Source organism: Somniosus microcephalus, chromosome 13 (assembly GCF_052327205.1).
Source record: "Somniosus microcephalus isolate GS21.2 chromosome 13, FLI_Smic_1.0, whole genome shotgun sequence".
NCBI classification, from domain to species: domain Eukaryota; kingdom Metazoa; phylum Chordata; class Chondrichthyes; order Squaliformes; family Somniosidae; genus Somniosus; species Somniosus microcephalus.
Genome location: NC_140999.1, coordinates 182,841,388 through 182,867,656, shown reverse-complemented (window position 1 = coordinate 182,867,656; position 26,269 = coordinate 182,841,388). Strand labels below are relative to the sequence as shown.

The 26,269-nt window shown below is 48.2% G+C and overlaps 1 protein-coding gene across 3 annotated transcripts in view; it reads left to right on the top strand.

Annotated features, from left to right (window-relative positions):
* Window positions 1-26,269, top strand: part of edem2 (ER degradation enhancer, mannosidase alpha-like 2) — a 105,407-nt gene that overhangs the window by 11,465 nt on the left and 67,673 nt on the right. The window contains exon 1 of one of the 3 annotated variants that reach the window (XM_086005757.1): window positions 21,498-21,767. The exons of 1 other annotated variant lie outside the window; for it this stretch is intronic. In XM_086005757.1, the coding sequence (XP_085861883.1) occupies window positions 21,664-21,767 (104 nt within the window). In that variant the 5' untranslated portion in view covers window positions 21,498-21,663. Of the gene's footprint in view, window positions 1-21,497; window positions 21,768-26,269 lie in introns of those variants that run through there. One more of the 3 variants, XM_086005761.1, reaches the window with a different exon arrangement.

The window sequence follows — 26,269 nt, the reverse complement described above, 5'->3', positions numbered from 1 at the left end:
TACCCACTGAGCTATCACAGCAGAGATGTTCAGATACCCCTTTCATAGTTTGTCCGAAGTGCAGCAGATAATATTTCAATCTCTCGGTACCAGATTGTCTTTCCCTGATAGATTAATGTGCTTGTAGGAGGGTTAGAAAAGGGAAACAAAGCTGAATTAAAAAAATATATTCAATTTATACGTTAAACTAACATTGATGTTTGTTTATGTTTTCTTTGTGAATAACACATCCTTTAGGAGAGGATGGGGGGGAGGATTATGGGATTATTAGTCCTTTATCCGTCACACGAGACTCTTAGGCTGCGAATTTAATGGAGGAGGCGGGTTGGTGGCGGGAGAGCTGATTTCCTGGTTCCGGTTCCGCTCCCGGCTGCAGCCGCTCTGTAAACGTGATTTTCCCTTGATTGGCCTTGTTAAGCCCGCCCTGCAGGCTTTCTGACTAATTAACAGGAAGCGGGTCTGAGGACTTCATTTGATGACGCATCATTAGCCGGTTTCCTTAAAGGGACCACGTTCACAGTTGTTCTGTCAGTGTTTGACAGCATTGAGGTACTGCAAACACTGACAAGCACTGCACAAAGGTGAATGCTTGTACCCAGGCTCACCAATGACTCCCTCCATATGCTTACGAAGAGAGTCACAGCACGCAGGGAGGTTCTCTTCCCTGCCAAGGGTGGAAGAGACCTCCCCAGGGCACCAACTTACCTTGCACCTCCACCCAACGCTCTCCAACTACTTTATCACTTCCCCATCTCACTAGCCACCCCTCACACTCACCCTCATCCTACTGCAAACATACCAACTAACAACACACAAGGGTAGGCACCTGAGAGGTTTAGCCAATATCCATGTGAAGTTTCTGGTAATGTGTTGTCATACAGTGAAATCTCTTTTTCCAAAAGTGCCCCTTATTGGACAGATCTGAGTGCACCTTGAGAAGTGTCTTACTGAGTTCCAGTGATTGTTCAGTTATAACTTCCTCCCCTCCCCCTCCCCCTCCCCTCCCCTCCCCTCCCCTCCCCTCCCCCCCCCCCACCCACTATAGTGATGAGTGTGTGTGCATGGAATGGCTTGGACATTAAAGGGATGCTTCATGGTGTTGGTGTGGGATGGTGTCAACCTGGCGCATCATGTGGCAGCCAGGGTTTACAGCGTCAAGTGAAGAAAATCTGGCCATGGTGATGCCATCACTGGCCATCCGGGCAGCAATGTTGTCAGGGGTTGATGCCCTGTGTCCTGTGCAGCATCAGGTGATGGCGGCGAAGGTTGGTGATGTTGTTGGTGTGCCTGGTGATGTTGGTGTTGGGGCTGATCGTGGAAGAATTCAGAGGACCAAGATCTGATTTTTTCAAGGGCACCGGTGTTGCTGGAATAGATGGCAGCTGCAGGTGAGATGACAGAAGCGATCTGTCACTGGTGAGAGAGGTTCTCCTAATGAGGTGGCACTGGACATACAGTTCACAGAATCACAGAATCACAGAAACCCCACAGTGCAGATAGAGGCCATTTCGGCCCATCGAGCCTGCACCGACACATATCCCACCCGATCCCCGTAACCCCTACACCAACACATATCCCACCCTATCCCCGTAACCCCACGTATTTAATCCCCCTAACATTAAGGGTCAATTTATCATAGCCAATCAACCTAACCCGCACATCTTTGGACTGTGGGAGGAAACCGGAGCACCCGGAGAAAACCCACGCAAACACGGGGAGAATGTGCAAACTCCACACAGACAGTCACCCGAGGCCGGATTCGAACCCGGGTCCCTGGCGCTGTGAGGCAACAGTGCTAACCACTATGCCACTGTGCTGCCCCACGGTGGCATAGTGGTTAGCACTGTTGCCTCAAGTTGGATTTAAAAACTTGTAAGCTAAAGAAATCTGTATATGTATTAAAAATGCAATAAGCAACAGTTTCTGTGCTCTGAAACTCACCATCTACAACATGGCATCCTTGACAACATTTCTGCCGCTGTCAGGTTTACAGAAACATCAGGGCAGACTCAAAACACGAACAGCAGGTAACCCGTGGGGGAGAACGTAAAATTAGAAGCCTCAAAATAGTCTTAAATTGGCTCTTAATTAGCCATTTAACAATCTGAATTTTATCCCCCGCTGCTTGGTGTCGGGTCAGTTCTCCGCTGACAACCCGACACCTGGGAGACTCGCGTGGAGGCGGGTTGACAGCGGGTTTCCTGCCCGGTCTATCTTTGCTATTTTGACAGCGGACCCACCTTCAAACCCTCCCCCTCAGCGCTATTAAATTCATGGCCTTAGTAACTGCTGGGTGTAAACATGAACATAAGGTCATCCCTAAATGAGAATGCTTGTCAGCTCAGAGTCATCAGAAACTAATGAAAGGCAGGGATTAGGAAGTACAGAACTCTGCAAGCTCTCCCACTCCATAATCTGTTGGATGATGACCGGCTGCTGTCCCAGTGACCGGACTTTCTTCCATTTCTGTGACAATTTCAACTTTTCATCATTTTAGAACTTCATCATTAACTCACAAACTGATCATAAATGTGGTGGCTTTATTCGATGTTGGCAGTAAGCAACATGGAGCTGCGCTTAAATCACTGGGCATTCTGGGGGCTAGAGGAGCGAAGGTAGTACATGGGAGAACGTCAATGGGGCAGAAGTACAAAGTAATATACAGGCTGGGGTGTGTCACACACAGGGGAACAGATGGGCTGGGTGGGGTATGTCACAAGGATCAGTGCTGGGACCACTGTTGCGGAGTCAGGGGACAAGTAGCAGAATGGATTGCTGGCTGGCTTCAAGACAGAAAGCAGAGAGTAGGAGTAAAGGGTAGTTATTCACAGTGGCAGAAGGTGGGTAGTGGTGTTCCACAAGGATCAGTGCTGGGTCCACTGTTGTTCACAATTTATATTAACGATTTAGACTTTGGAATCAAAAACACAATTTCTAAATTTGCGGATGAGACAAATTTTGGGGGTAGTCAATACTGAGGAGGACGGCAACAAATTACAGGAGGACATTAATAAACTTGCAGAATGGGCATATAATTGGCAAATAAGTGTGAGGTATTACATTTTAGTAGGAAGAATAGGGAGGTCACTTATTACTTGGAGGGTTTGATTCTGGGTGGGGTAGAGGAGCAAAGGAATCTCGGAGTACAAATACACAAATCACTAAAAGTAGCGACACAGGTTAACAAGGCCATAAACAAGCAAACCAAGCACTCGGGTTTATTTCTAGAGGGATAGAGTTGAAAAGTAGTGAAGTTGTTAAACCTGTATCGAAGCTTGGTTAGACCACACTTGGAGTACTGCGTACAATTCTGGTCGCCATATTATAAAAAGGATATAGAGGCACTGGAGAGGGTGCAGAGAAGATTTACATGGATGATTCCAGAAATGCGAGGGTATAACTATCAGGAAAGGATGAACAGGCTGGGTCTCTTTTCTCTTGAAAAAAGAAGGCTGAGGGGTGACCTTATGGAGGTCTTTAAAATTATGAAAGGTTTTGATAGAGTGGATACAGAGAGAGTGGTGAGAATATGGGACTTGCTAAAATGGAGTGGTTGAGGCGAATAGTATAGATGCATTTAAGGGGAGGCTAGACAAGCACATGAGGGAGAAGGGAATAGAGGGGTATGCTGATAGAGTTAGATGAGGAAAGACGGGAGGAGGCTCGAGTGGAGCATAAACGCCGGCATGGACTGGTTTGGGCCGAATGGCCTGTTTGTGTGCTGTATATCCTATGTAATACATGGGCTAGGTGGGGTGTGTCACAGGGTGACAGACAAACTGGAGTTCAGGTTACATTAAGATATGTTAATGCTTGAAACCTAATAATATGCAAATGTGTGTACATGTGTCAGCCATGGCTCAGTGGGTCGCACCCTTGCCTCGGAGTCAGAAGGTTGTGGGTTCAAGTCCCCCTCCACAGACTTGAGCACAAAAATCTCAGCTGACACTCCTGTGCAGCGCTGAGGGAGTGCTGCACTGTCGGAGGTGCCGTCTTTCAGATGAGACATTAAACCGAGGCCCTGTCTGGTCTCTCAGGTGGACATAAAAGATCCCATGGCACTATTTCAAAGAAGAGCAGGGGAGTTATCCCCAGTGTCCAGGCCATTATTTATCCTTCAATCAACATCATCAAAACAGATTATCTGGTCATTATCACATTGCTCAAATTGGCTGCTGTGTTTCCTACATTACAACAGTGACGACACTTCAAAAAAGCGCTTCATTGACTGTAAAGCACATTGGGACATCTGGTGGTCATGAAAGGCGCTATAGAAATGCAAGTTTTTTGCTTTTTATATAAATTTTTACAGGGTTTGTGGGGAAGGGTGCTTTATTTCACTTTCAAGGAGATTTTTCATAGGAAAAAAGTGTGTATCAAGTGAAATATGTTTTATATAGTTTCGTTATTAGTGAGGAATCACAGATAAGTAACTGTCCCTCTCGAAATACGTTGATTTAAGCGCCAAAGTAGTTCTGTTACTTTGCTATGCTGCAACATTATGAGTAGCTGGAGAGTCCAATTCACAAGCGACTGACATGAATCTTGTCATTCATGTACTTATGAAGTAATACTGGGCGGCCTGCTGGTGGCGCTGTCCAGGGAGAGTATAAATACTCGGGCATGGGCCCAGCTTGCTCAGGACATTCTTTAACAGGAACTAGTGAAGGACACAACTAGATCTCCATGTTGTAAAACAGTTGATTAAAGCCTTGTTTAATACTCAGACCAAGTGCCTCGTAGTTTTCTTACATCAGACTGTCCTTATCGCAGATAGTGCGGGCGTCAATCACAGGACCAGATGATGAAGCCCGGGCAGCATTAGTTCTTTACTCCCTTCTCCCTCCTCTCTATCAGCCATTCTCTCTTCAGCCTCTTTGGCTCCCTGATGCAGCACATCCCCCCAATGTGGACTGTCATCAGCCACATCTTCCCAGCTTGTGGTATTGATGTTAAAACATTTCAAGTCCCTCCCTGCAAACGTCTGTAAGCCTGGTTGGACCAGCAGCCTTGAAGCATCTGCAAGTTCTCCATGCAGAAGATCCCTTGATCTTCCATCCAATATAGATGATCAAGCCACCAAACTCTATTTGAGAATAGTTATTAGACTTGGTAACTTAAGCTTCCTCAAGTCTTCTCTCTTCTTAGGCGGTCCCTCGGAACCGAGGATGACTTGCTTCCACATTAAAAATGAGTTCGCAGGTGACTGATGACTCCAATGCGGGACCTACAGTCTCTGTCACAGGTAGGGCAGACAGTGGTTGAAGGGGCGGGTGGGTGGGGTGCATGGGTTGACGTGCGCTCCTTGCGCTTGGCTTCCGCTTGCTCCCGGCGAAGAGACTCGAGGTGTTTGGTGCCTTCCCGGATGCTTCTCCTCCACTTTGTGCGGTCTTGGGCCAGGGATTCCCAGGTGTCGGTGGGGATGTTAAACTTTTTCATGGAGGCTTTGAGGGTGTCCTTGAAGCATTTCCTCTGCCCACCTGGGGCTCTCTTGCCATGCCAGAGCTCCGAGTAGAGCGCTAGTTTTGGGAGTCTCATATCGGGCATGCGGACAATGTGACCCGTCCATCAGAGCTGATCGAGCGTGGTCAAAGCTTCGATGCTGGGGATGTTGGCCTGAGCAAGAACACTGACGCTGGTGCACCTATCCTGCCAATGGATTTGCAGGATCTTGCAGAGGCAGCGTCGGTGGTACCTCTCCAGTGCTTTGAGGTGCCTGCTGTACATGGTCCATGTCTCTGAGGCATACAGCAGGGCGGGTATCACTGCTGCTCTGTAAACCATGAGCTTAGTGCCGGGTTTGAGGTCCTGGTCTTCAAACATTCTCTTCCTTAGGTGACCGAAGGCTGCACTGGCACACTGAAGGCGGTGTTGGACTTCGTCATTGACGTCTGCCCTTGTTGACAGTAGGCTCCCGAGGTATGGAAAGTGGTCCACGCTGTCCAAGGCCTTGCCGTGGATTTTGATAATCGGGGGGCAGTATTTTGTGGCGGGGGAAGGTTAGTAGAGGACCTTTGTCTTACGGATGTTTAGTGTAAGGCCCATGCTCTCGTACGCTTCAGTGAAGGTGTTGACGATGGTTAGGAGTTCGACCTCCAAGTGGGCGCAGACGCAAGCGTTGTCTGCATACTGTAATTCGATGACAGAGGATGGGACGACCTAGGATCTGGACTGGAGGCAACAGAGGTTGAACAGTTTCCCTTTTGTTCTGTAAATGAGCTCCACTCCAGCGGGGTGCTTACTGAGGGTGAGATGGTGCTTTGCAGCAAGGAAGATCGAGAAGAGCGTTGGTGTGATGACACAGCCTTGCTTGACCCTGGTTCGTACGTGAATTGGGTCTGTGGTGGAACCGTTGGTCAGGATCACGGCTTGCATGTCGTTGTGAAGCAGGCGGAGGATCGTGACAAAATTTTGAGGGCAGCCGAATTTGAGGAGGACACTCCATAATCCCTCACGGTTGACAGTGTCGAAGGCCTTTGTGAGATCAAAGAAGGCCATGTACAGCGGTTGGTGCTGTTCCCTGCATTTCTCTTGTAATTGATGTGCGGTGAAGATCATGTCCATTGTGCCCCTTAGTGGGCGGAATCCGCATTGCGACTCTGGGAGGAGCTCTTCGGCCACTGGGAGAAGGCGATTGAGGAGGATTCTTGCGATGACTTTCCCTGTGGCAGACAGCAGGGGAACTCCTCTGTAATTACCGCAATCGGACTTGTCACCTTTCTTGAAGATGGTCACAATTACGGCGTCTCTGAGATCCCCTGGCATGCTCTCCTCCTTCCAGATAAGAGAAATGAGTTCATGAATTCGCGCCAGTAGTGCTTCTCCGCCATGCTTTAATGCCTCGGCGGGGATTCCATCTGCTCCTGAGGCCTTGTTGTTCTTCAGTTGTCGGATGGCCTTTTCAACCTCATGCCGGGCTGGGGTTGTGCTGAGATGGTGGTAGGTAGCATACTGCGGGATGGAGTTGAAGACACTCGCGTCGAAGACAGAGTCGTGGTTAAGGAGATCTTCGAAGTGCTCCTTCCAGCGGGCACTGACTGCTTCCCTGTGCTTGATGAGTACCTCTCCATTCTTGGCCCGCAGTGGGGAAGGGCCTTGGGTGCTTGGGCCGTAGATGGTCTTGACTGCACTAAAGAATCCACGCACGTCATTGTTGTCGGCTAGCTGCTGGATCTCCTGCGCTTTCTCCACCCACCATCTGTTCTTTAGGTCGCGAGGTTGTTGTTGGACCTCGGCCTTCAGGCTTCTGTAGAGCTGCTTTCTTGCTCTCGAGCTTTGTTGCTGTTTCCAGATCAGGAATGCCTTGCGCTTGCGGCTTATTAGCTCCTGGATCACCTGGTCATTCTCGTCGAACCAGTCTTAGTGTTTCCTGGTCGAGTGAACAAGCGTCTCTTCACAGGTGCTGATTATGGAGGCCTTGAGTGCAGACCAGGCGCTGTGGGCACTCTGTGCCTCTGCATCACTGGGAGTCAACAGGTTTGTTGTGAGACGCATGCTGAATAGGACTTTCTTAGCGGGGTCTTTGAGTGCTCCAGCGTTAATTTTCCTGCGGCATTGTTTCTGTTGCCGCCGTTGTTTTGGGGCTACATTGATGGAAAGACAGCGGGCAGGATTTTGATTCTGGAGGCGTGTAGGAGGCGGGACTACAACTTTTGGGGTTGTAGTCCCGCCTCCATCGAGTTGTGGCCAACCCACGTGATTTTCACTTGATTGACCTTGTTGAGCCCACCCAGCGGGCTCAGCAGGCCAATTAAGGGCCACCCGGCAACAGGTGACGTCACAGATTGACATTTCATCTGTCAAGAACTTTTGACAGATGAAATATCAGCGTTTGACAGCTCTTTGAAGCTGTCAAACACGGACAATCTGTACACTAAGTTAATTCCTTCCTCTCAGTATGATTTAGAGATCTCTCCAGAACAGAAAGCTGAATGCTGCAACTTTTGACAGCTCGCGGCCATTCTGCTTTCTGTGCCGGTGAGATGAGGGACTCCCGAGACCTGAAGGAAGGAAGGCTGTAAAGTTAAGTAAAACTTCTTTAAACTCTTTACACACACCAAACACACTTACCTCTTCACTCATGCACCCATAACTCACCTGAACACCGGACATCTCGAACCCTCCAAGTCCTTCAGCCCGACGGCCCGCCTCGCTAACTTGGCGTGGTTTGGAGCTGTCGGGAATCCCACACTTCAGGAATAAAAATAGGGATTAGGCTAAAAACTACCTGTTAACAGGCAGTTAATTGGCACTAATCCCCTTCCCGCCTCGGGGAGGCGGCTCCCAGCACAGGTCGGGTAACCGCCTCCTTTGAAACTGGCATGGAGGTGGGTTGGGGGCGGGATGGGTTCGTGCCCCCCCCGATTTTGAGATTTTAACCCCCCACACGCCTCCAATCCCGCCTCCACGGCCCAATGAAAATCCTGCCCAGTGTGTGTGGAAAGAGTCTTCTCCCGTGCCTGCTGTAGGTGGCCATGTAGAAGTGTGCTCAGAACACACGGTTGGTAGACCCATACCTTGGTGCTCAATGTGAATTTCCTATTATTCCACACACACTCAGTCAATTGGCCGAGTGTGGTAGCCGCCTCCCGAATGCGAGAGTTTAGCTCGTCACCTGGAGAGACGTTATCTGATATGGTTGATCCTAGGCAGCAGGCTTGCCGACAACTTCTACCGCTGTGTTAGCTATTGAAACTTCTGGTGCGGTTGGCGCACCTTGTGCCATGATCACTGTCTTCTTTAGACTCACCGTGAGTCCAGATTCATCACCAGCTAGCAGAAAGCTACTGCAGAGCTGCTCAGGTTTCACTTCACTGTGTAAGATGAGCACTGCATTGTCAGCGAAAAGAAGTTCTCAACATGTTTGATGTTACTTTTTTGCTCTTGGCCGTGCAATATTAAAGAGTTTTCCATCTGATCCTGTATGGAGTAATGCACCCTCAAGACAAGCATAACGAAGCATAAATAGTGTACTTGAAAGAGCAGTGTGTTATAGTGAGGGTAATAATGTGAGTTCCCTATTAGTGAAGCACTCATAAACAGTGTGTGTTATGTTGGATCCAGCCTAGATTTCCCAATTCCACTTTTGAAAATCTCTGAAACCTGTCTAAAACCCACACGTGGGCAATTACTTTCACACAGGCAATGGCAGGACGCTGCTTGGCACTGCACAGAGCATGTCCAGTCTAAATAAGAAACAGTTTGCTCGGAATAGTAAATGTAAGAAGCTATTCAGTGCACTCAATGCTGCAGGAGGAGCTCATGAATTATTGAGTTGTGAAAGAGTAGGATTAGTTTTCCCTCTGATGTAATCATTTAACGACAGTGCACTCTGATAATGGCACAATTCATTTCAGGTTTTTTTCTTATCCTCTCCCAGGTTTTATTTTGAATTCTCATCGGTTTAAGTAATGGCCTTTCATGTGGAAACTAAGTGCACCACATTCTAGGGCCTTTCATAATTTACTTGGGATGTCACATCTTCAATAAAGGCCAGGCAGGATCTTCCTGACGCTGTGTTGGCTGCTCTTTGTCCTTCAAGTGATCCTCAAGCTTACACTAGGGAAAAATCCATTATTTTATCTAATCATAGAATGACACAGCACAGAAGGAGGCCATTCGGCCCATCGTGCCCGTGCCAGCTCTTTGAAAGAGCTATCCAATTAGTCCCACACCCCCTGCTCTTTCCCCATAGCCCTGCACATTTTTCCCCTTCAAGTATTTATCCAATTCCCTTTTGAAAGTTACTATTGAATCTGCTTCCACCGCCCTTTCAGGCAGCGCATTCCAGATCATAACAACTCGCTGCGTGAAAAACATTTCTCCTCGTCTTCCCTCTGGTTCTTTTGCCAATTATCTTAAATCTGTGTCCTCTGGTTACCGACCCTTCTGCCATTGGAAACAATTTCTCCTATTGACTTTATCAAAACCCTTCATGATTTTGAACACCTCTATCAAATCTCCCCTTAACCTTCTCCTCTCTAAGGAGAACAACCCCAGTCGGATCTATCTGTTTAGACATCAATTGTCGGCAGTAATTTTCTAACCTCCCAGTCCCTGGAAATATTTGTTAAGATATTAAGATGACTTCAAATCAATTAGAAAGGCAGTTGGAATGGGGGAGGTATAGTGAGAGAACGCTAGCTGAGTACAGTTGTTAGGCAGTGTCGATAGTCTCATGATTGCTGTTTGTGCAAAGCATTCATAAATCTTTCCAGTGCTTTAAAAAAAAAGGTGTGGCCTCCACTTAAAACCTTCCTTGGAGACACTGTAGAGATTAGGGATTCTGCATTGGGAACTAAGACACAAACTTTGGAGCCTCTGTCTATTTTCTGTTTGAATGCTTTAAGCTGTCAGCTTAAGGAGGATTGGAGTTGCTCATCTTTAAGTTCTTAGACATCTGATCAACATAACAAACATTTCATTTACTGTAGCATCGCATGTGAACTTTGTCAAACGGAAACTGTTGTACTATGGAATCGTCACAAAAGTCAGCTTTAGTGGAGCCTAGCCTGCTGGTATGGTATTAAAAGCTCCAAGGGCAGATCATTGGCAACAGTGAGATTAGGAAAATAAAACCGTCGATAGATTGCAAACTCATTTAAATGAAGCTAACTTAAAATAATTAGGCACACATACACCCTTCTGCCCCCACACCCAGGACTGACTGAACTAAACCCACTGAACAGAAAGACACAGTCTCAGTTTAATACAGCAAATTTAAGATCATACAAACTCCTTTCAAATACTGGCCCCCTTGTGTCCTAGTGAGCAAAATCCTAGGGTGATGCCAGAATTTTCAATTAAAAATGGTGTATTCTGGTCAATTTTAGAACATTATTAAACTTCACAGCTTTTTTTTTACTTAACCAGATTTTTAATTTCAAAAAACACTTTTAAATGAGGTTGATCTCTACAGAACTTTGAATCAGACATTCAGGATTATAATGGGACATAACACACCATTGACAAATGTGACCGTTTAAGTTTCATATATCGACTACTTAACTTGCTGTGAGCACATTCATATAAACACTGCTTGTGCCAACAAACACTCAGTTTAATTGTAACATTTATTTTAGGTGTCAGCCGTGACTCACCTCTGAGTCAGAAGGCTGTGAGTTTAAGTCTCACTCCAGAGAGTTGAGTCCATAATCTAGGCTGGGCGGGCTCAACAAGGTCAATCAAGTCAAAATCGTGTAGAGGGGCTACAACTCGATGGAGGCGGGACTACAACCCCGAAAGTTGTAGTCCCGCCTCCTCAATGAAAATCCAGCCCACTGTCTTTCAGATAAGGCCTCTCAGATGAGTGTAAAAGATCCCTTGGCACTTTTTGAAGAAGAACAGGGGAGCTCTCCCGATGCAAGCCTCCCATACACCTGAAATGGGGTCTTCTCCTGGCCAATATTTATCCCTTAACCAACATCACTAAAAAAAAGATTATCTGGTCATTATCACATTGCTGTACGTGGGACCTTCCCGGGTGCAAATTAGCTGCCGCGTTTCTCTATATTACAATAGTGACTACACTTCAAAAAAGTACATTGGCTGTGAACTGTTTTGGGATGTCCTGAAGTCCTGAAATGCGCCGCATAAATGAAAGTTTTTATTTTCTCCTTTATAAGTTTACACTATTACTCAATGCCAGAACAATGCCAAATTAACTTATGGCTGTTCTGATGCAGTGCTGCCAACCTCCCAAACCTCTGACCTCTACCACCTAGAAGGACAAGGGCAGCAGGCGCATGGGAACACCACCACCTCCAAGTTCCCCTCCAAGTTGCACACCATCCTGACTTGGAAATATATCGGCCGTCCCTTCATCGTGGTTGGGTCAAAATCCTGGAACTCCCTCCCTAACAGCACTGTGGGAGTACCTTCACCACACAGACTGCAGCAGTTCAAGAAGGCGGCTCACCACCACCTTCTCAAGGGTAATTAGGGATGGGCAATAAATGCTGGCCTTGCCAGCGACGCCCACATCCTATGAATGAATAAAAAAAAAGGTCAGATGTTGCCTGTGCATTGCCCAGCTTTTTTTGAATAACATTTCTAGTGAAGCATTTTAGAGCATTTGGTACCAGGGATGTTTGGTGTTGAGCTGTGTTTTGGTGCACTAATGATTGGGAAGGACAGTGATGTGCCTCAATTATTCCGAGACTCGAAGTTAGCAGAACAAAAGTAAGGCTTTTATTAACTCAGAACATAACACGTAAAATAGAGAGATGTCTTCCTTCAGGAGGCTGATGCCCGACTGAACTTAGATTACAAAGGAGCCAGGTATGGGCGGAGCCCTGCACACAACCAGTTCCAGCACATTCCAATACATAATACATGAGGACTGGGGGAAGGGAAAAGACACAGAAAGCAGGCAGTTACAAGACACAGAAAACAGGCAGTGATGAATGGAATATATTTCATCACATTCACCCCTTCTATAGATTTAGTCTGTTCGGGGGTTTGATAGTCCTCTGCGACCGACGTGGCTGTTGTGGTGCCGCGGGTGTCGGCTGGGTGTCCCCGGTAGCCTCCTGGGTCTCTGCCGGGGGTGCCGCCGGGGTTGTTGAAGGGGTAGTTGGTGGGGGTGCCGTTGGTCGATGTTCTTCCGGGGGTGATGAAAGAATAGTGGGTGGGTAAGGGTTGCTGTGATCGTCGTCGCTGCTATTGCCGTGGTTGTTGTCGATGCCGGCTGGGGCGACGTCTTTTATGGACACGGTGTCCTCCCTTCCGTCGGCAATATGCGTATTGGGGGTTGGCGTGGAGTAGGTGTACTGGCTCCACGAGAGGGTCCGTCTTGTGGCCCCTCACATGCCTTCGCACGAGTACCGGACCTGGGGTGGAGAGCCATGACGGCATGGATACGCCTGAGGTGGATTTCCGAGGAAAGACAAACATTCGTTCATGAGGCGTGGCATTAGTGGCCGTACACAATAGCGACCGTATCGAATGGAGCACATCCGAGAGGACTTCCTGCCAGCGGGAGATAGGGAGGCCCTTGGTCCTTAGAGCTAGAGTGACTGCTTTCCACACTGTCCCGTTCTCTCGCTCCACCTGGCCGTTACCCCGGGGGTTGTAGCTGGTGGTACGGCTCGTGGCGATCCCCTTGGACAGCATGTACTGGCGTAGCTCTTCACTCATGAAGGACGCCCCCCTATCCGTGTGGATATAGCTCGGCATACCGAACAGGCAGAACAGGCTGTTGAGGCATTTAATGACCGTGGCGCTGGTCATGTCTGGGCAGGGGAAGGCGAATGGGAAACGGGAGTATTCGTCCACAATGTTCAGGAAGTAAACATTGCGGTCGACAGACGGGAGGGGGCCCTTGAAATCTAAGCTGAGCCGCTCGAAGGGCCGTGTAGCTTTGATTAAGTGGGCTCTATCTGGGCGGTAGAACCGAGGCTTGCACTCAGCGCAAGTGCGGCAGTTCCTGGTCAGAGACCGAACTTCCTCAATCGAGTAGGGTAAGTTACGGGACTTTATGAAGTGGAACAGCCGCGTGACCCCTGGGTGGCAGAGGTCGTTGTGGAGGGTCTGTAGCCGATCCTCGGTGGCGCTGGCACACATCCCTCGTGAGAGGGCGTCAGGGGATTCGTTAAGGGCCCCTGGCCGGTAAATGATGTCGTACTCGAAAGTGGAGAGCTCGATCCGCCACCTAAGAATCTTATCATTTTTAATCTTCCCCCTCTGTTTATTGTTGAACATAAACGCTACCGACCGCTGGTCGGTAAGTAGGGTGAAGCGTTTGCCGGCTAGGTAGTGGCGCCAGTGGCGCACTGCCTCCACGATGGCTTGGGCCTCCTTTTCCACGGAGGAGTGTCTGATCTCGGGGCCTTGGAGGGTCCTCGAGAAGAAAGCTACGGGCCGCCCCGCCTGGTTGAGGGTGGCCGCCAAGGCGAAGTCGGACGCATCACTTTCCACTTGAAATGGAGTGTTCTCGTCCACTGCCTGTAGCGTGGCCCGCTCAATATCCTGCTTAATGCTTTTGAAGGCGGCGTGGGCCTCAGCAGAGAGCGGAAAAGAGGATGCTTTCAAGAGGGGGCGGGCTTTGTCGGAGTAGTTGGGGACCCATTGGGAATAGTAAGAAAATAACCCCAGGCACCTTTTCAGGGCTTTGGGAGTGTTGGGCAGGGGCAGCTCCCGTAGGGGGCGCAATCGGTCGGGGTCTGGTCCGATTTCCCCATTCTCCACCACGCTGCCCAGTATGCAGAGGCGCGTGGTGTTGAAAACGCACTTGTCCTCGTTATAGGTGAGGTTGAGTTTTTGTGCGGTTTTCAGGAACCTCTCGAGGTTCGAGTCGTGATCCTGCTGGTTGTGACCGCAGATGGTGACGTTGTCGAGGTAGGGGAAGGTTGCCTGCAAGTGGTGGTCATCGACCATGCGATCCATCTCCCTCTGAAAGACCGAGACCCCGTTCGTCACCCCAAAGGGGACTCTGAGGAATTGGTAGAGGCGTCCGTTCGCCTCGAAGGCGGTGTACGGGCGGTCCTCTGGTCTGATAGGGAGCTGGTGGTACGCTGACTTGAGGTCGATGGTGGAGAACACCCGGTATTGGGCGATTTGGTTCACCATTTCTGATATGCGGGGTAGCGGGTAGGCGTCTAGTAGGGTGTACCTGTTGATCGTTTGACTATAGTCGATCACCATCCGTTTCTTCTCGCTACCCCTTACCACTACCACTTGGGCGCGCCACGGGCTGTTGCTGTGTTCAATAATGCGCTCTTTCAGGAGCCTGTCTACCTCGGTCGCGATAAACCGCCTGTCCTCCCAGCTGTACCTCCTGCTTTTGGTCGCTATTGGCCGGCAGTTAGGGGTAAGGTTCGCGAATAGCGAAGGCGGCTTTACCTTCAGGGTAGCCAGACCGCACACTGTGAGGGGCGGCTGGGACCCACCGTACTTGAGCGTGATGCTTTGGTGGTTGCACTGGAAATCCAAACCCAAGATCACGCTCGCACATAGATTCTTCATGATTAATACTTTAAAATTATCATACACAGTTCCGTTAACGCACAATTGTACCGTGCAGTAACCCAGAATGGTCGATGTCTGGGTTTTATCGGCCATAGAGATGGTACCCTGAGCAGGGACCACCTTTAGGGAGAGTTGTTGTGCCAGTTCAGGGTGGATAAAACTCTCCGTGCTTCCACTGTCAATTAAGCATTTAACCCGGCACCCGTTTACCTCGATGTCCACCATTGATTTGGATAGCGGATGCGGCCTGGTCTGGTCCACTGTGACCGATGCCACTGTAGGGCCCTGATCAAGACAAGATGGCGTCCACGCTGTCTGCTCATAAGATGGCGGACCCCACGAGGTCGGGCAAGATGGCGTCCAAGATGGCCGCTCCCATGGCGCACACGCGGCGGTGGCGGGTTTTCCGGCGGTTGGTTTTCCGGCGGGGTTCCCTCTGCACACCTTCCCGAAGTGCCCCTTCTTACCGCACTTAAAGCAGGTGGTGCCGTTCGCCGGGCACAGGTTTCTGGTGTGCTTTGGCTGCCCGCAGAAGTAGCAGTTGGGTCCTTGACGCGTCGCGGCTGTCGTAGGGCTTCTGGGGGGAGAGCTGGGCCCCGCCGGTGTCGGGCTGCCGGGCGGGGAAGATGCCTTCCAAGATGGCGGCGCCCTCGGCGCACACGTGGCGGCGTGGGCGGCGCGGGCTGAAGAGTAGGCGTCCGAGTTTCTCTGGGCCATCTCCAGGGACCGCGCGGTGTCCGCAGCCTGTTTCAGGTCCAACTCCGTTTTTTCCAGCAGTCTTTGCCGGATGTGAGTGGAGCTGAGGCCTGTGATAAAGGCATCGCGAACAAACTCGTCGGTGTACACTGCGGCTTTTACATCTCGGCACTTACAGTCCTTGCCAAGCTTTTTCAGGATGCTTAGGAACTCCTCCACCGATTCCCCAGGTCGCTGTGCGCGAGTAGCGAGTAGATGCCTAGCATACACCTCATTCGTAGGCTGCTGGTAATGCGCCTTTAAGGTGTTGCAGGCGGCCAGGTACGTATCGGCGTCTTGGATGAGGGGGTAAACCCGGTGGCTTACCCAATTCCGTAGCATTCCGAGTCTCATCTTCGCAGTGTCCGTAGCGTCTTTGACGGCTGCGGAATTGTCCAGGAAGAATTCCATACAGTCAAACCAGTGTCCGAAGCGTGCTGATGCGTCCGGAGCATGTTGATCCAAATCCAAACGTTCGGGTTTCAGGAGTTGATCCATAGTGTTGAAAATTGAGTTAATAAAATTGATGTGCCTCAACTATTCCGAGACTCGAAGTTAGCAGAACAAAAGTAAGGCTTTTATTAACTCAGAACATAACACGTAAAATAGAGAGATGTCTTCCTTCAGGAGGCTGATGCCCGACTGAACTTAGATTACAAAGGAGCCAGGTATGGGCGGAGCCCTGCACACAACCAGTTCCAGCACATTCCAATACATAATACATGAGGACTGGGGGAAGGGAAAAGACACAGAAAGCAGGCAGTTACAAGACACAGAAAACAGGCAGTGATGAATGGAATATATTTCATCACAGACAGTGTGGCTCACACATCATTTCTCCTCCCGCCCTACTCAATACTAAGCTGACTACAAGAATGCAACTGCCAACCAGGCTCTGTGGAGTCTGGCGCTGGCAGTGCTAGCTGTGCCAGGCCTGGCACCAGCTCCAAGCACCATTACACCTCCGACTGCAGGAAGGGGGCAACAGGTAATGCAAGATTGTAGCAAGATTCCTTGGTGCAACCGATTAGCTGTTGTAATCCAAACTCCCAACACACAGCCTTCACCCAATTTACACTGGGTCTTTTAATTTCAAATGTTTAATTTGCTTAATTAACAAAGTTATTATGAATGATGGGTCATGAAAAGCTGAGATCAACTTTAAAGCAGTCAGGTTGGAATAGCCCCACCATAAAGCTGCAATGGTTGAAACAGGTTGTCAGTAGGAATTATGGCCATCTGAGTTTCCTTCTTTAACAGGAAACAATCTGACAGCTTGTTGACTGGGATTTCACAACTCACTCTCCCCCTTGCTCCCTGCCCGTCCCCCTTAGGACCTTAGTCTATTCCTCCCTTTCCATCCCTACCTTTAAGTTCCTCTCTGCTCCCCATTCCTTCTCTCCACTCTTATTCTTCTTCTTTTCCCTTTTTTCCCCATCCCTCCTTCATCACATTCCCTTCTCTCCCTCGCTCTCTCTGACTGTCTTCCCCCCATTCCCACGTCCTTGGTCTCATGGGTCACTTATGTAACTGCAAACACTGGGGAAATGAGAGAGAGATTTATGATTAAAAAGAGTGCGATGGATTGGAACTCCAGTTAAGAATGTAAGCACTAGGAGCAGGAGTCGGCCATTTGGCCCCTTGAGCCTGCTCCGCCATTCAATAAGATCATGGCTGATCTTCAACCTCAACTCCACTTTCCCATCCTATCCCCATTTGAATATATGAACCTGTGGTTGTTTTTCAGTGTGAGTTAATTAAATTATGTGACATTTTTGAATTAAATGAGCGAAGTTTAACAGTTCTTTCTGCTCTCTCTGTTTTCCATCACTGTTTCATTTTCCCCATGGCACCTCCCCAGCATTTCTCTCTCCATATGGCCTTTGCCCCGGATTATCTCCCCATTTCAGCAGCAAAATATTCCCCCTCCCTCCCTCTCAAATGTCAACAAAACATTGGCATGGAAGTAGCCTGCAGATCCTCCCTCAAAGTCTGGGATCTGCTCGCGCCCTCACCCCAGCTCCCCTCTAGCCAGAGCCTTTTGTTTGTTTTGGCAGTGGAATGTTGTTAACACAGGGGAAAACATTGCAACAAAAAAAAAATCCCAGGACAGCTGGTCCCAGTGAGATTTGCCAAGTTGTGAAGCCCCGATCTCTGAGCACAGCCCCTGGCCTGGAAAGATGCTGAGGTTCCTCTAGTTTGGTGAACGAGATTTAACGTGAAGCTGTGAGCATGTGCCCCACGGGCAGGCCAGGCTGACGGCGTTGCCCCGCACGCCGGCCCATTCATTTATTAATTAATCCTTAATCAATACTGCAACTTCTATTTATTTCCGATTGTAAGTGATCTGTGCCCGTGGTTCCAGTCAGTTATACCTAACCATTTAAACAGGGTGTAACCATGAAAATCTCAAATCGATGATGTCCACCCGAAAAATTACAGAGAGGTGCAAGAACTATAGAGTAGTGAGAATGGGGGACTTCAACTATCCTAATATAGGCTGGGACAGTAATAATGTAAAGGGCAGAGAGGAGGAAGAATTTCTGAAGTGTGTTCAGGAGAACTTTCTTGCTCAGTATGTTTCCGGCCCAACGAGGAAGGAGGCATTGCTGGATCTGGTTCTGGGGAATGAGGTGGGTCAAGTGGAGCAAGTGTCAGTAGGGGAACATTTAGGGAACAGTGATCGCAGTATCAGAAGGTTTAGATTAGCTATGGAAAAGGACAGGGAGCAATCTAGAGTAAAAATACTTAATTGGAGGAAGGCCAATTTCAGTGGGTTGAGCATGGATCTGGCGCGGGTGAATTGGAATCAAAGATTGGCAGACAAAACTGTAATCAAACAATGGGCTGCCTTTAAAGAGGAGATGGTTTGGGTACAGTCGAGGTATATTGCCACGATAGGGAAAGGTAGGGCAACGAAAGCCACAGCTCCCTGGATGACGAAAGAGATAGAGAGTAAGATGAAGCAGAAAAAGGGGGCATGTGACAGATGTCAGGTTGCGAATACAAGTGAGAACCAGGCTGAATATAGAAAGTTCAGAGGGGAAGTGAAAGAAGAAATAAGAGGGGCAAAGAGAGTGTGAGAATAGATTGGCAGCTAACATAAAAGGGAATACAAATGTCTTCTATAGGCATATAAATATTAAATGGGTAGTAAGAGGAGGGGCTGATTAGGGACCAAAATGGAGACCTATGCATGGAGCCAGAGGGCATGGCTGAGATACTAAATGAGTACTTTGCATCTGACTTTACCAAGGAAGAAGAGGATGTAGTTGAGATACTGGATGGGATAAAAATTGATAAAGAGTAGGTACTAGAAAGGCTGGCTGTACTTAAAGTAGCTAAGTCACCAGGAACGGATGAGATGCATCCTAGGATGCTGAGGGAAGTAAAGGTGGAAATTGTGGAATTACTGGCCATAATCTTCCAATCCTCCTTGGAATCGAGGGTGGTGCCAGAGGACTGGAGAATTGCGAATGTTACATCCTTGTTCAAAAAAGGGTGTAAAGATAAACCCAACTACAGGCCAATTAGTTTAACCTCGGTAGTGGGGAAGCTTTTAGAAACGATAATCCGGAACAAAATTAACAGTCACTTGGACAAATGTGGATTAATTAAGGGAAGCCAGCACGGATTTGTTAAAGGCAAATCGTATTTAACCAACTTGATTGAGTTTTTTGATGAGGTAACAGAGAGGGGTGAAATTAGGGAACACTTCTACACACAAGGTGGTAGAAGTTTGGAACTCTCTTCTGCAAACAGCAATTGATGCCAAATCAATTGTTAATTTTAAATCTGAGATTGATAGATTTTTGTTATCCAAAGGTATTAAGGGATATGGAGTTAGGTCACAGATCAGCCATGATCTCATTGAATGGCGGAACGGGCTCAAGGTGCTGATTGGCCTCCTCCTGTTCCTATGTTCCTCATTTTATCAATAAACCTCCAATGCAGCACCTTATCAAATAACATTTCAAAATGAATATAAACATCCACTGTATTTCCTTTAATAATACACTCTGTTATTTCCTCAAAGAACTATTAAATTTGTCAGACATACCTTGCTTTTTACAAATCCATGCTGGCTGTCCATAATTAACCCGCATCTTTCTCAATGAGCATTAATTTTGTACCATATTATGACTTATCCACTACCCATGTTAGGCATATGTTCTGATGAAGGGCCCCAGACCTGAAATGTTAACTCTGTTTCTCTCTCCACGGATGCTGCCTGGCCTGCTGAGTATTTCCAGCATTTTCTGTTGTTGTTACCCATGTTAGGCTGATTGGTCCAAAGTTACTTGGTTTATCCCTTAGTCCCCTGAAGACAACAAATAGCAGCAAGGATATTCATTTTAGCATTCTGAGACAACAGTGTCTTCCATTTCCACCTCACGCATGCCTTGCTTCTGAACACTGCTCAAACCCACGTGATAGCAGGCTCAATGAGATCGGTGAAGCCTCTGTCAATCGACCCGTGCGTCTGTCCATAAAGGAGAACATGGAGCCCAAGGCCTCTGTGGCGGCACTCTGAGCATTCATGAGCCATGACTTTGCACGGGGGGGGGGGGGTGGGGGCGCCCTGCTGCAGCTGCTCCCTGGAGTTACCACATGCGCTACGGCAGACTGCAGTGCATCGCATCATCAAACCTGACTGGTCCACACTAGCTGTCATCTGCTGAAGGTTAATTGGTGTGGTATCCAACGGCTGCAGCAATCTTTCACGTTCGCAAAGCATCATTCTGATAAAACAAGTCGGAATCCCTGTCCTTATCAGCTGAGGTGGGACAGCAGCTTGCCCTCCAACAGCAGGCCTCAGTACCACCTTCTCCTGCTCACTGATGCTTTACATAGAATTACACAGAAATTACAATACGGAAACAGTCCATTCGACCTGCCAAGTCCACGTTGGTGTTTATGCTCCACATGGGCAATTCCTTCCTTTACCAATACTACCAATAACAGATAACTGGTCATCCAATCAGCTGAAAAAAGACTGAAGGGTGACCTAAAAGAGGTTTTTAAGATTATGAATGGGGTTTGGTAGAGTAGACATAGAGATGTTTCCACCTGTGGGGAGTCCGAAACTAGGGGCCATAAATATAAGATAGTTACTAATAAATCCAGTCAGGAATTCAGGAGAAACTTCTTTACCTAACGAGTGGTTAAAATGTGGAACTTGCTAACCACATGGAGTAGTTGAGGTGAATAGCCTTTAAGGGGAAGCTGGATGAGCATCTGAAGGAGAAAGGAATAGAAGGATATGCTGATAGGGTTAGATGAAGAGGGGTGGGAGGAGACTTGTATGGACCATAAACTCCAGCATAAACCAGATGGGCCGAATGGCCTGCTTCTGTGCTGTAAATTTTATGTAATTCTTATTTTTGTTTGTGGGATCTGGCTGTGCGAAAATTGTTCATAATGTTCGTCAGCACAAGTCACAGTATGCACTGTACTTGAAGTGCTTTGAGATGTTTCCTATAAATGTAGACTATGCAGATACAAATCTATCTTCTTTAAAAGAGAACCACATACAGAATGACCTACTAAAATTGAGAGACTTGTTTGATCTGGAAAGATGCCAACCGCAAGTATATAATTGGTGCCAAAACCGCTTCATACATAACGTGCATATCAGTAATAATGTTGTAATATGAAATGTAGCAATTGGTGCCAGAACCGCTTTATATATACCGTGCATATCAGTAATGTAGCATGCAATTGAAAAAAAGCACAGCCATTGAGAAACTGCGGAGCTAAAAACTGACTCAGCGCTTCATATGCTCAAGTGTGGCAGCAGGCACACAGGGCGCAAGCGCACGGAGGCGTTCGCTTCCGGGTTTGCAGACGCGGAGCGCGAGAGGGGGGACCGGGGCCCGGGAGCGCACGTCAATCAACCAGTCCCCGGGAGCGCACGTCAATCAACCAGTCCCCGGTGCCGCGGACGTCAACATACAATACATGCTCGGCATTTTTTACACCGCCTGCTTCTTCACAGCCATCGGAGCGGGTGGCCATCATGCAAAGGGTAAAGAGATCCAGGCGGAGGAGATGGCTTGGTACAGGTCAGTTTGCATTGCATTGCATTTGGGTGGGGGGCTTTAAAAAGGGAACTCGGCTTCCACCCTCTTTGCAGTTTGCACTCTTTGAAAGTTATGCTTCGACGTGGTCAAAATAAAAAGCAAATGCTTCTGCAGTTTTTGACGCGTCTTCCCCAAGTTTCCATACGAATTACAGGGCTGACGTGCACTGACTACCATACTACACGTATCCATCCAATGCCTGACCTGCGGGTTGTTTCTCTCTGGAAAAACTTAACAATGCAGTTAAGTTAAGCATTGGTCTGCTTGGGTAAGCAAAGCACTCTTGGGTTGTAACTCTTGACATTTCTGCTGGTAAATACACAACAGAGGAGTGTGGAATTCAGTAGTTTCACTGTTGAAAGGATTGGTGTGAAAGCGATGTTATCCCCAAGCAAATGTAAGAAATCACACAACACCATCCCCAAGCAAAGTTGCAGGAAGAGGGTGAGCTAGCTTCCTGGTATTGCAAGTGGAGATTCTTGCTGCAGTGTAGTTACAAATATACCAGCCATCATCTGGCATCTTGGCCAAGTGCTTTATGTTCTTCATTATATGGGTGCTTCCTGTATGCAAATTGGCTGCCGTGTTTCCTACATTACAACAGTGACTACACTTCAAAAGTACTTTGTGCAAGCGGAGGAGATGTAACACCTGCCCTTATACCTCCCCCTTCCCACTGTCCAGGGCCCCAAACACCTCTTCCAGGTGAAACAGCGATTTACTTGTACTTCTTGCAATCTAGTATACTGTATTCGCTGCTCACAATGTGGTCTCCTCTACATTGGGGAGACCAAACGCAGATTGGGTGACCGCTTTGCGGAACACCTCCGTTCAGTCCGTAAGGGTGACCCCAAGCTTCCGGTCGCCTGTCATTTTAATTCACTGCCCCATTCCCACTCGGACCTCACCGTAAGCTCGAAGAACAGCACCTCATCTTCCGATTAGGCACTTTACAGCCCTCCGGACTCGATCTCGAGTTCAACAATTTCAGATCATAACCTCGGCCCCTATTACATTTTTACTTATATTTTTATCCACACCTTTTTGGCCTTTTTCCCCCCCCCCCCCCTCTTTTTTTCTCTCTCCCACCCCCCCCTTTTTTTTCTCTCTCCCACATGGCAGCTGTCTCCCATTCTGCCAGCGCATTTCACACCTAATCTAGAGCTGTCTTTTGTCTCAACTAGTCCTATCACCATCTCGTCTCGTTTTGAATACCTCTTAATGTCTCTTCTCTTTTGTTCTCTCCCAGCCCGGCCTTTTAATCTGTTTCATTTCCTGTGCACTTCCAGTCTTGACAAAGGGTTTTGACCCGAAACGTTGACTCTATTTTCTCTCCACGGATGTTGCCTGGCCCGCTGAGTTTTTCCAGCATTTTCTGTTGTTATTTCAAAAAGTACTTCATTGGCTGTAAAGCGCTTTGAGATGTCCGTAGGTCATGGAAGGGGCTATTTAAATGGAAGTTTTTTTCTTTTCTTTCATATGTGAACCTCGAGTGTGTTAGTTGGCCATTAAACTCGTAAAACCATAGGAACAGGAGTAGGCCATTCAGCCCCTTGAGCCTGTTCCACCATTCAGTGAGATCATGGCTGATCTGTATCTTAACACCATCCACCTGCCATGGCTCCATACCCTTTTATAACCTTGTCTAGCAAAAGAATCTATCGATCGCAGATTTAAAATGATAAAGAGCTATGCATCTACTTTTTTGGGGGGAGAGTTCCACCCTTTGTGTGAATGTGTGTTTCCTAACTTCTCTCCTGAATGGCCTGGCTCTGATTTTAAGGTTATGTCCCCTTGTCTGAGACTCCCCTCACCAGCAGAAAAAGTTTCTCTCTCCCCTATTCCTTTCAAAATTGTAAACACCTAAAACAAATCACCCCTTAACCTTCTATATTCCAGGGAATACAAGCCTAGTTTATGTAATCTCTCATAATCTAACCTTGGAGCCTTGGTAACATTCTTGTGAATCTGAGCTGCACTCCTTCCAAGGCCAATATATCCTTTCTAAGGAGCGGTGCCCAGAACTATACACAGTACTCCAGATGTGGTCTAATCAGGCCTTTGTATAGCTGTTGCATAACACTTCCTCCCCTTTATATTCTAGCCCTCTAATTATAAAGGCTAAAGTTCCATTAGCCTTATTGATTATTTTATTATAGAATCTTACAGCACAGAAGGAGGCCAGTCGGCCCATTGTGCCTATGTTGGCTCTTTGAAAGAGCTATTCAATTAGTCAGCTGTGGCTCAGTGGGCAGCACACTCTCGCCTCGGAGTCAGCGACTTGAGCACAAAATCTAGGTTGACACTCCAGTGCAGTACCGAGGGAGCGCTCCACTTTCGGTAGTGCCACTTTTCGAATGAGACGTTAAACCGAAGCCCCCGTCTACTCTCGGGTGAACTTAAAAGATGGAATATTCGAAGAATGGGGAGTCCTCCCCGGTGTCCAGCCCAATGTTTATCCCTCAACCAACATCACTAACAAAAAACAGATTATCTGGTCATTATCACATTGCTGTTTGTGGGGCCTTACTCTGTGCAAAATTGGCTGCCGCGTTTCCTATATTCCAACAGTGACTACACTTCAAAATACCTCATTGGCTATAAAGCGCTTTGGGACGTCCTGAGGTTATGAAAGGCGCTGTATAAATGCAAGTGGAAGCTACATCATTAAATAAATTTAAAACACAAATAGACAGTTTCTTAGAAGTAAAGGGAATTAGGGGTTACGGGGAGCGGGCAGGAAATTGGACATGAGTCTAGGTTCAGATCGGTCATGGCCCTGTGGGTAACGGAGCGGGCCCAGGGGCCGTGTAGCCTGGTTCTGCTCCTACTACTTCTGTTCTAATTATGTGTTAGATTTCAGGAGGTGGTTCTATTCCTGTTCCTGGCTGGGGTGGAGATCACCTTTTACAGATGGTAAGTACTGTAGAAAATATAGGGACAGTGATCTCCTGGACGAGTTTCGATCGCCTAGATGGGTCGGAGAGGAATTTCCCAGATTTTTTTCTCCCAAATTGGCCATTGGGTTTTTTATCTGGTTTTTCGCCTCTCCCAGGAGATCACATGTGCAGCGGTAAAAGTTAGAGAGGATCAGGGGTGACAGGTTACATCCCTTCAGCCTCCTTAGGAAATATAGGCGCTGCTGGGCCTTCTTCACCAGAGAGGAGGTATTGAGGGAACCAGGAGAGGTCTTCCGTGATGTGGACTCCGAGGAACCTAAAGCTGTCCACCCTTTCCACCACAGCCCCATGGATGTGGATGGGGGTGTGACTTCCGCCTTTAGACTTCCTGAAGTCCACAATGATTTCCTTGGTTTTCTTGATGTTAAGGGCCAGGTTGTTATTGGCGCACCACTTCACGAGATGCTGGACCTCCTCCCTGTAGGCTGACTCATCGTTGTTGGTGATCTGGCCTACCACTGTGGTATCATCCGCAAACTTGATGATGGTGTTGGAACCATGAACAGCCACACAGTCGTGGGTGAAGAGGGAGTAGAGGAGGGGGCTCAGCACACAACCTTGTGGGGCCCCTGTGTTCAGAGTCAGGGGGGGGGGAGGTGTGGTTACCTAATTTGACAGACTGGGGTCTGTTTGTTAGGAAGTCTAGGGTCCAGTTGCAGAGGGAAGTGTTCAGGCCAAGAGTGTGGAGTTTGGTGGCCAGCTTGTTGGGGACGATAGTGTTGAATGCTGAGCTGTAGTCTATGAACAGCATTCTGATGTAGGTCTCTTTACCATCTAAGTGATTCAGTGCAGAGTGTAGAGCAGTTGTGATTGCATCCTCCGTTGATCTGTTTGCACGATAGGCAAACTGGTGTTGGTCAAGAGAGGCGGGAACACTGGCTTTGATGTGGGCTAAGACCAGTCTCTCGAAACACTTCATTATGATGGGTGTGAGTGTGACAGGTCGATAGTCATTCAGACACGTCACAGCCGTTTGCTTTGGCACAGGAATAATGGTAGCGGTCTTGAAGCATGTAGGGACTACTGCCTGGGCCAATGACAGATTGAAGATGGCGGTGAAGACATCAGCCAGCTGATCAGCACATTCCTTGAGTACCCGTCCAGGGATGCTATCCGGTCCAGCAGCCTTTCGTGTGTTCACTCCGCGTAGAACACCCCTTACGTCGGAGGTCGACAGAGTGAGCACCTGGTCTTCCGGGGGTGGCAAGGCTTTGGTAGCCGGCTCCCTGTTGTCCCTGTCAAAGCGAGCGTAGAAGTTGTTAAGCTCCTCCGGAAGGGAGGCATCGCTAACCGGGGGGCTGGTGTTTTTACTCTTGTAGTCAGTGATGGACTGGATGCCTTGCCACATGCGCCGGGGGTCCGAGTTGTTGTGGAAATGATCCTCAATCCGCAGTGTCTGTTTCCTTTTGGCAGTCCTGATACCCTTTTTTAGGTTGGTCCTAGCTGCACTGTAAGCCGCCGCGTCGCCAGATTTAAATGCTGCGTCGCGTGCTTTCAACAGCGAGCGGACCTCCCCGTTCATCC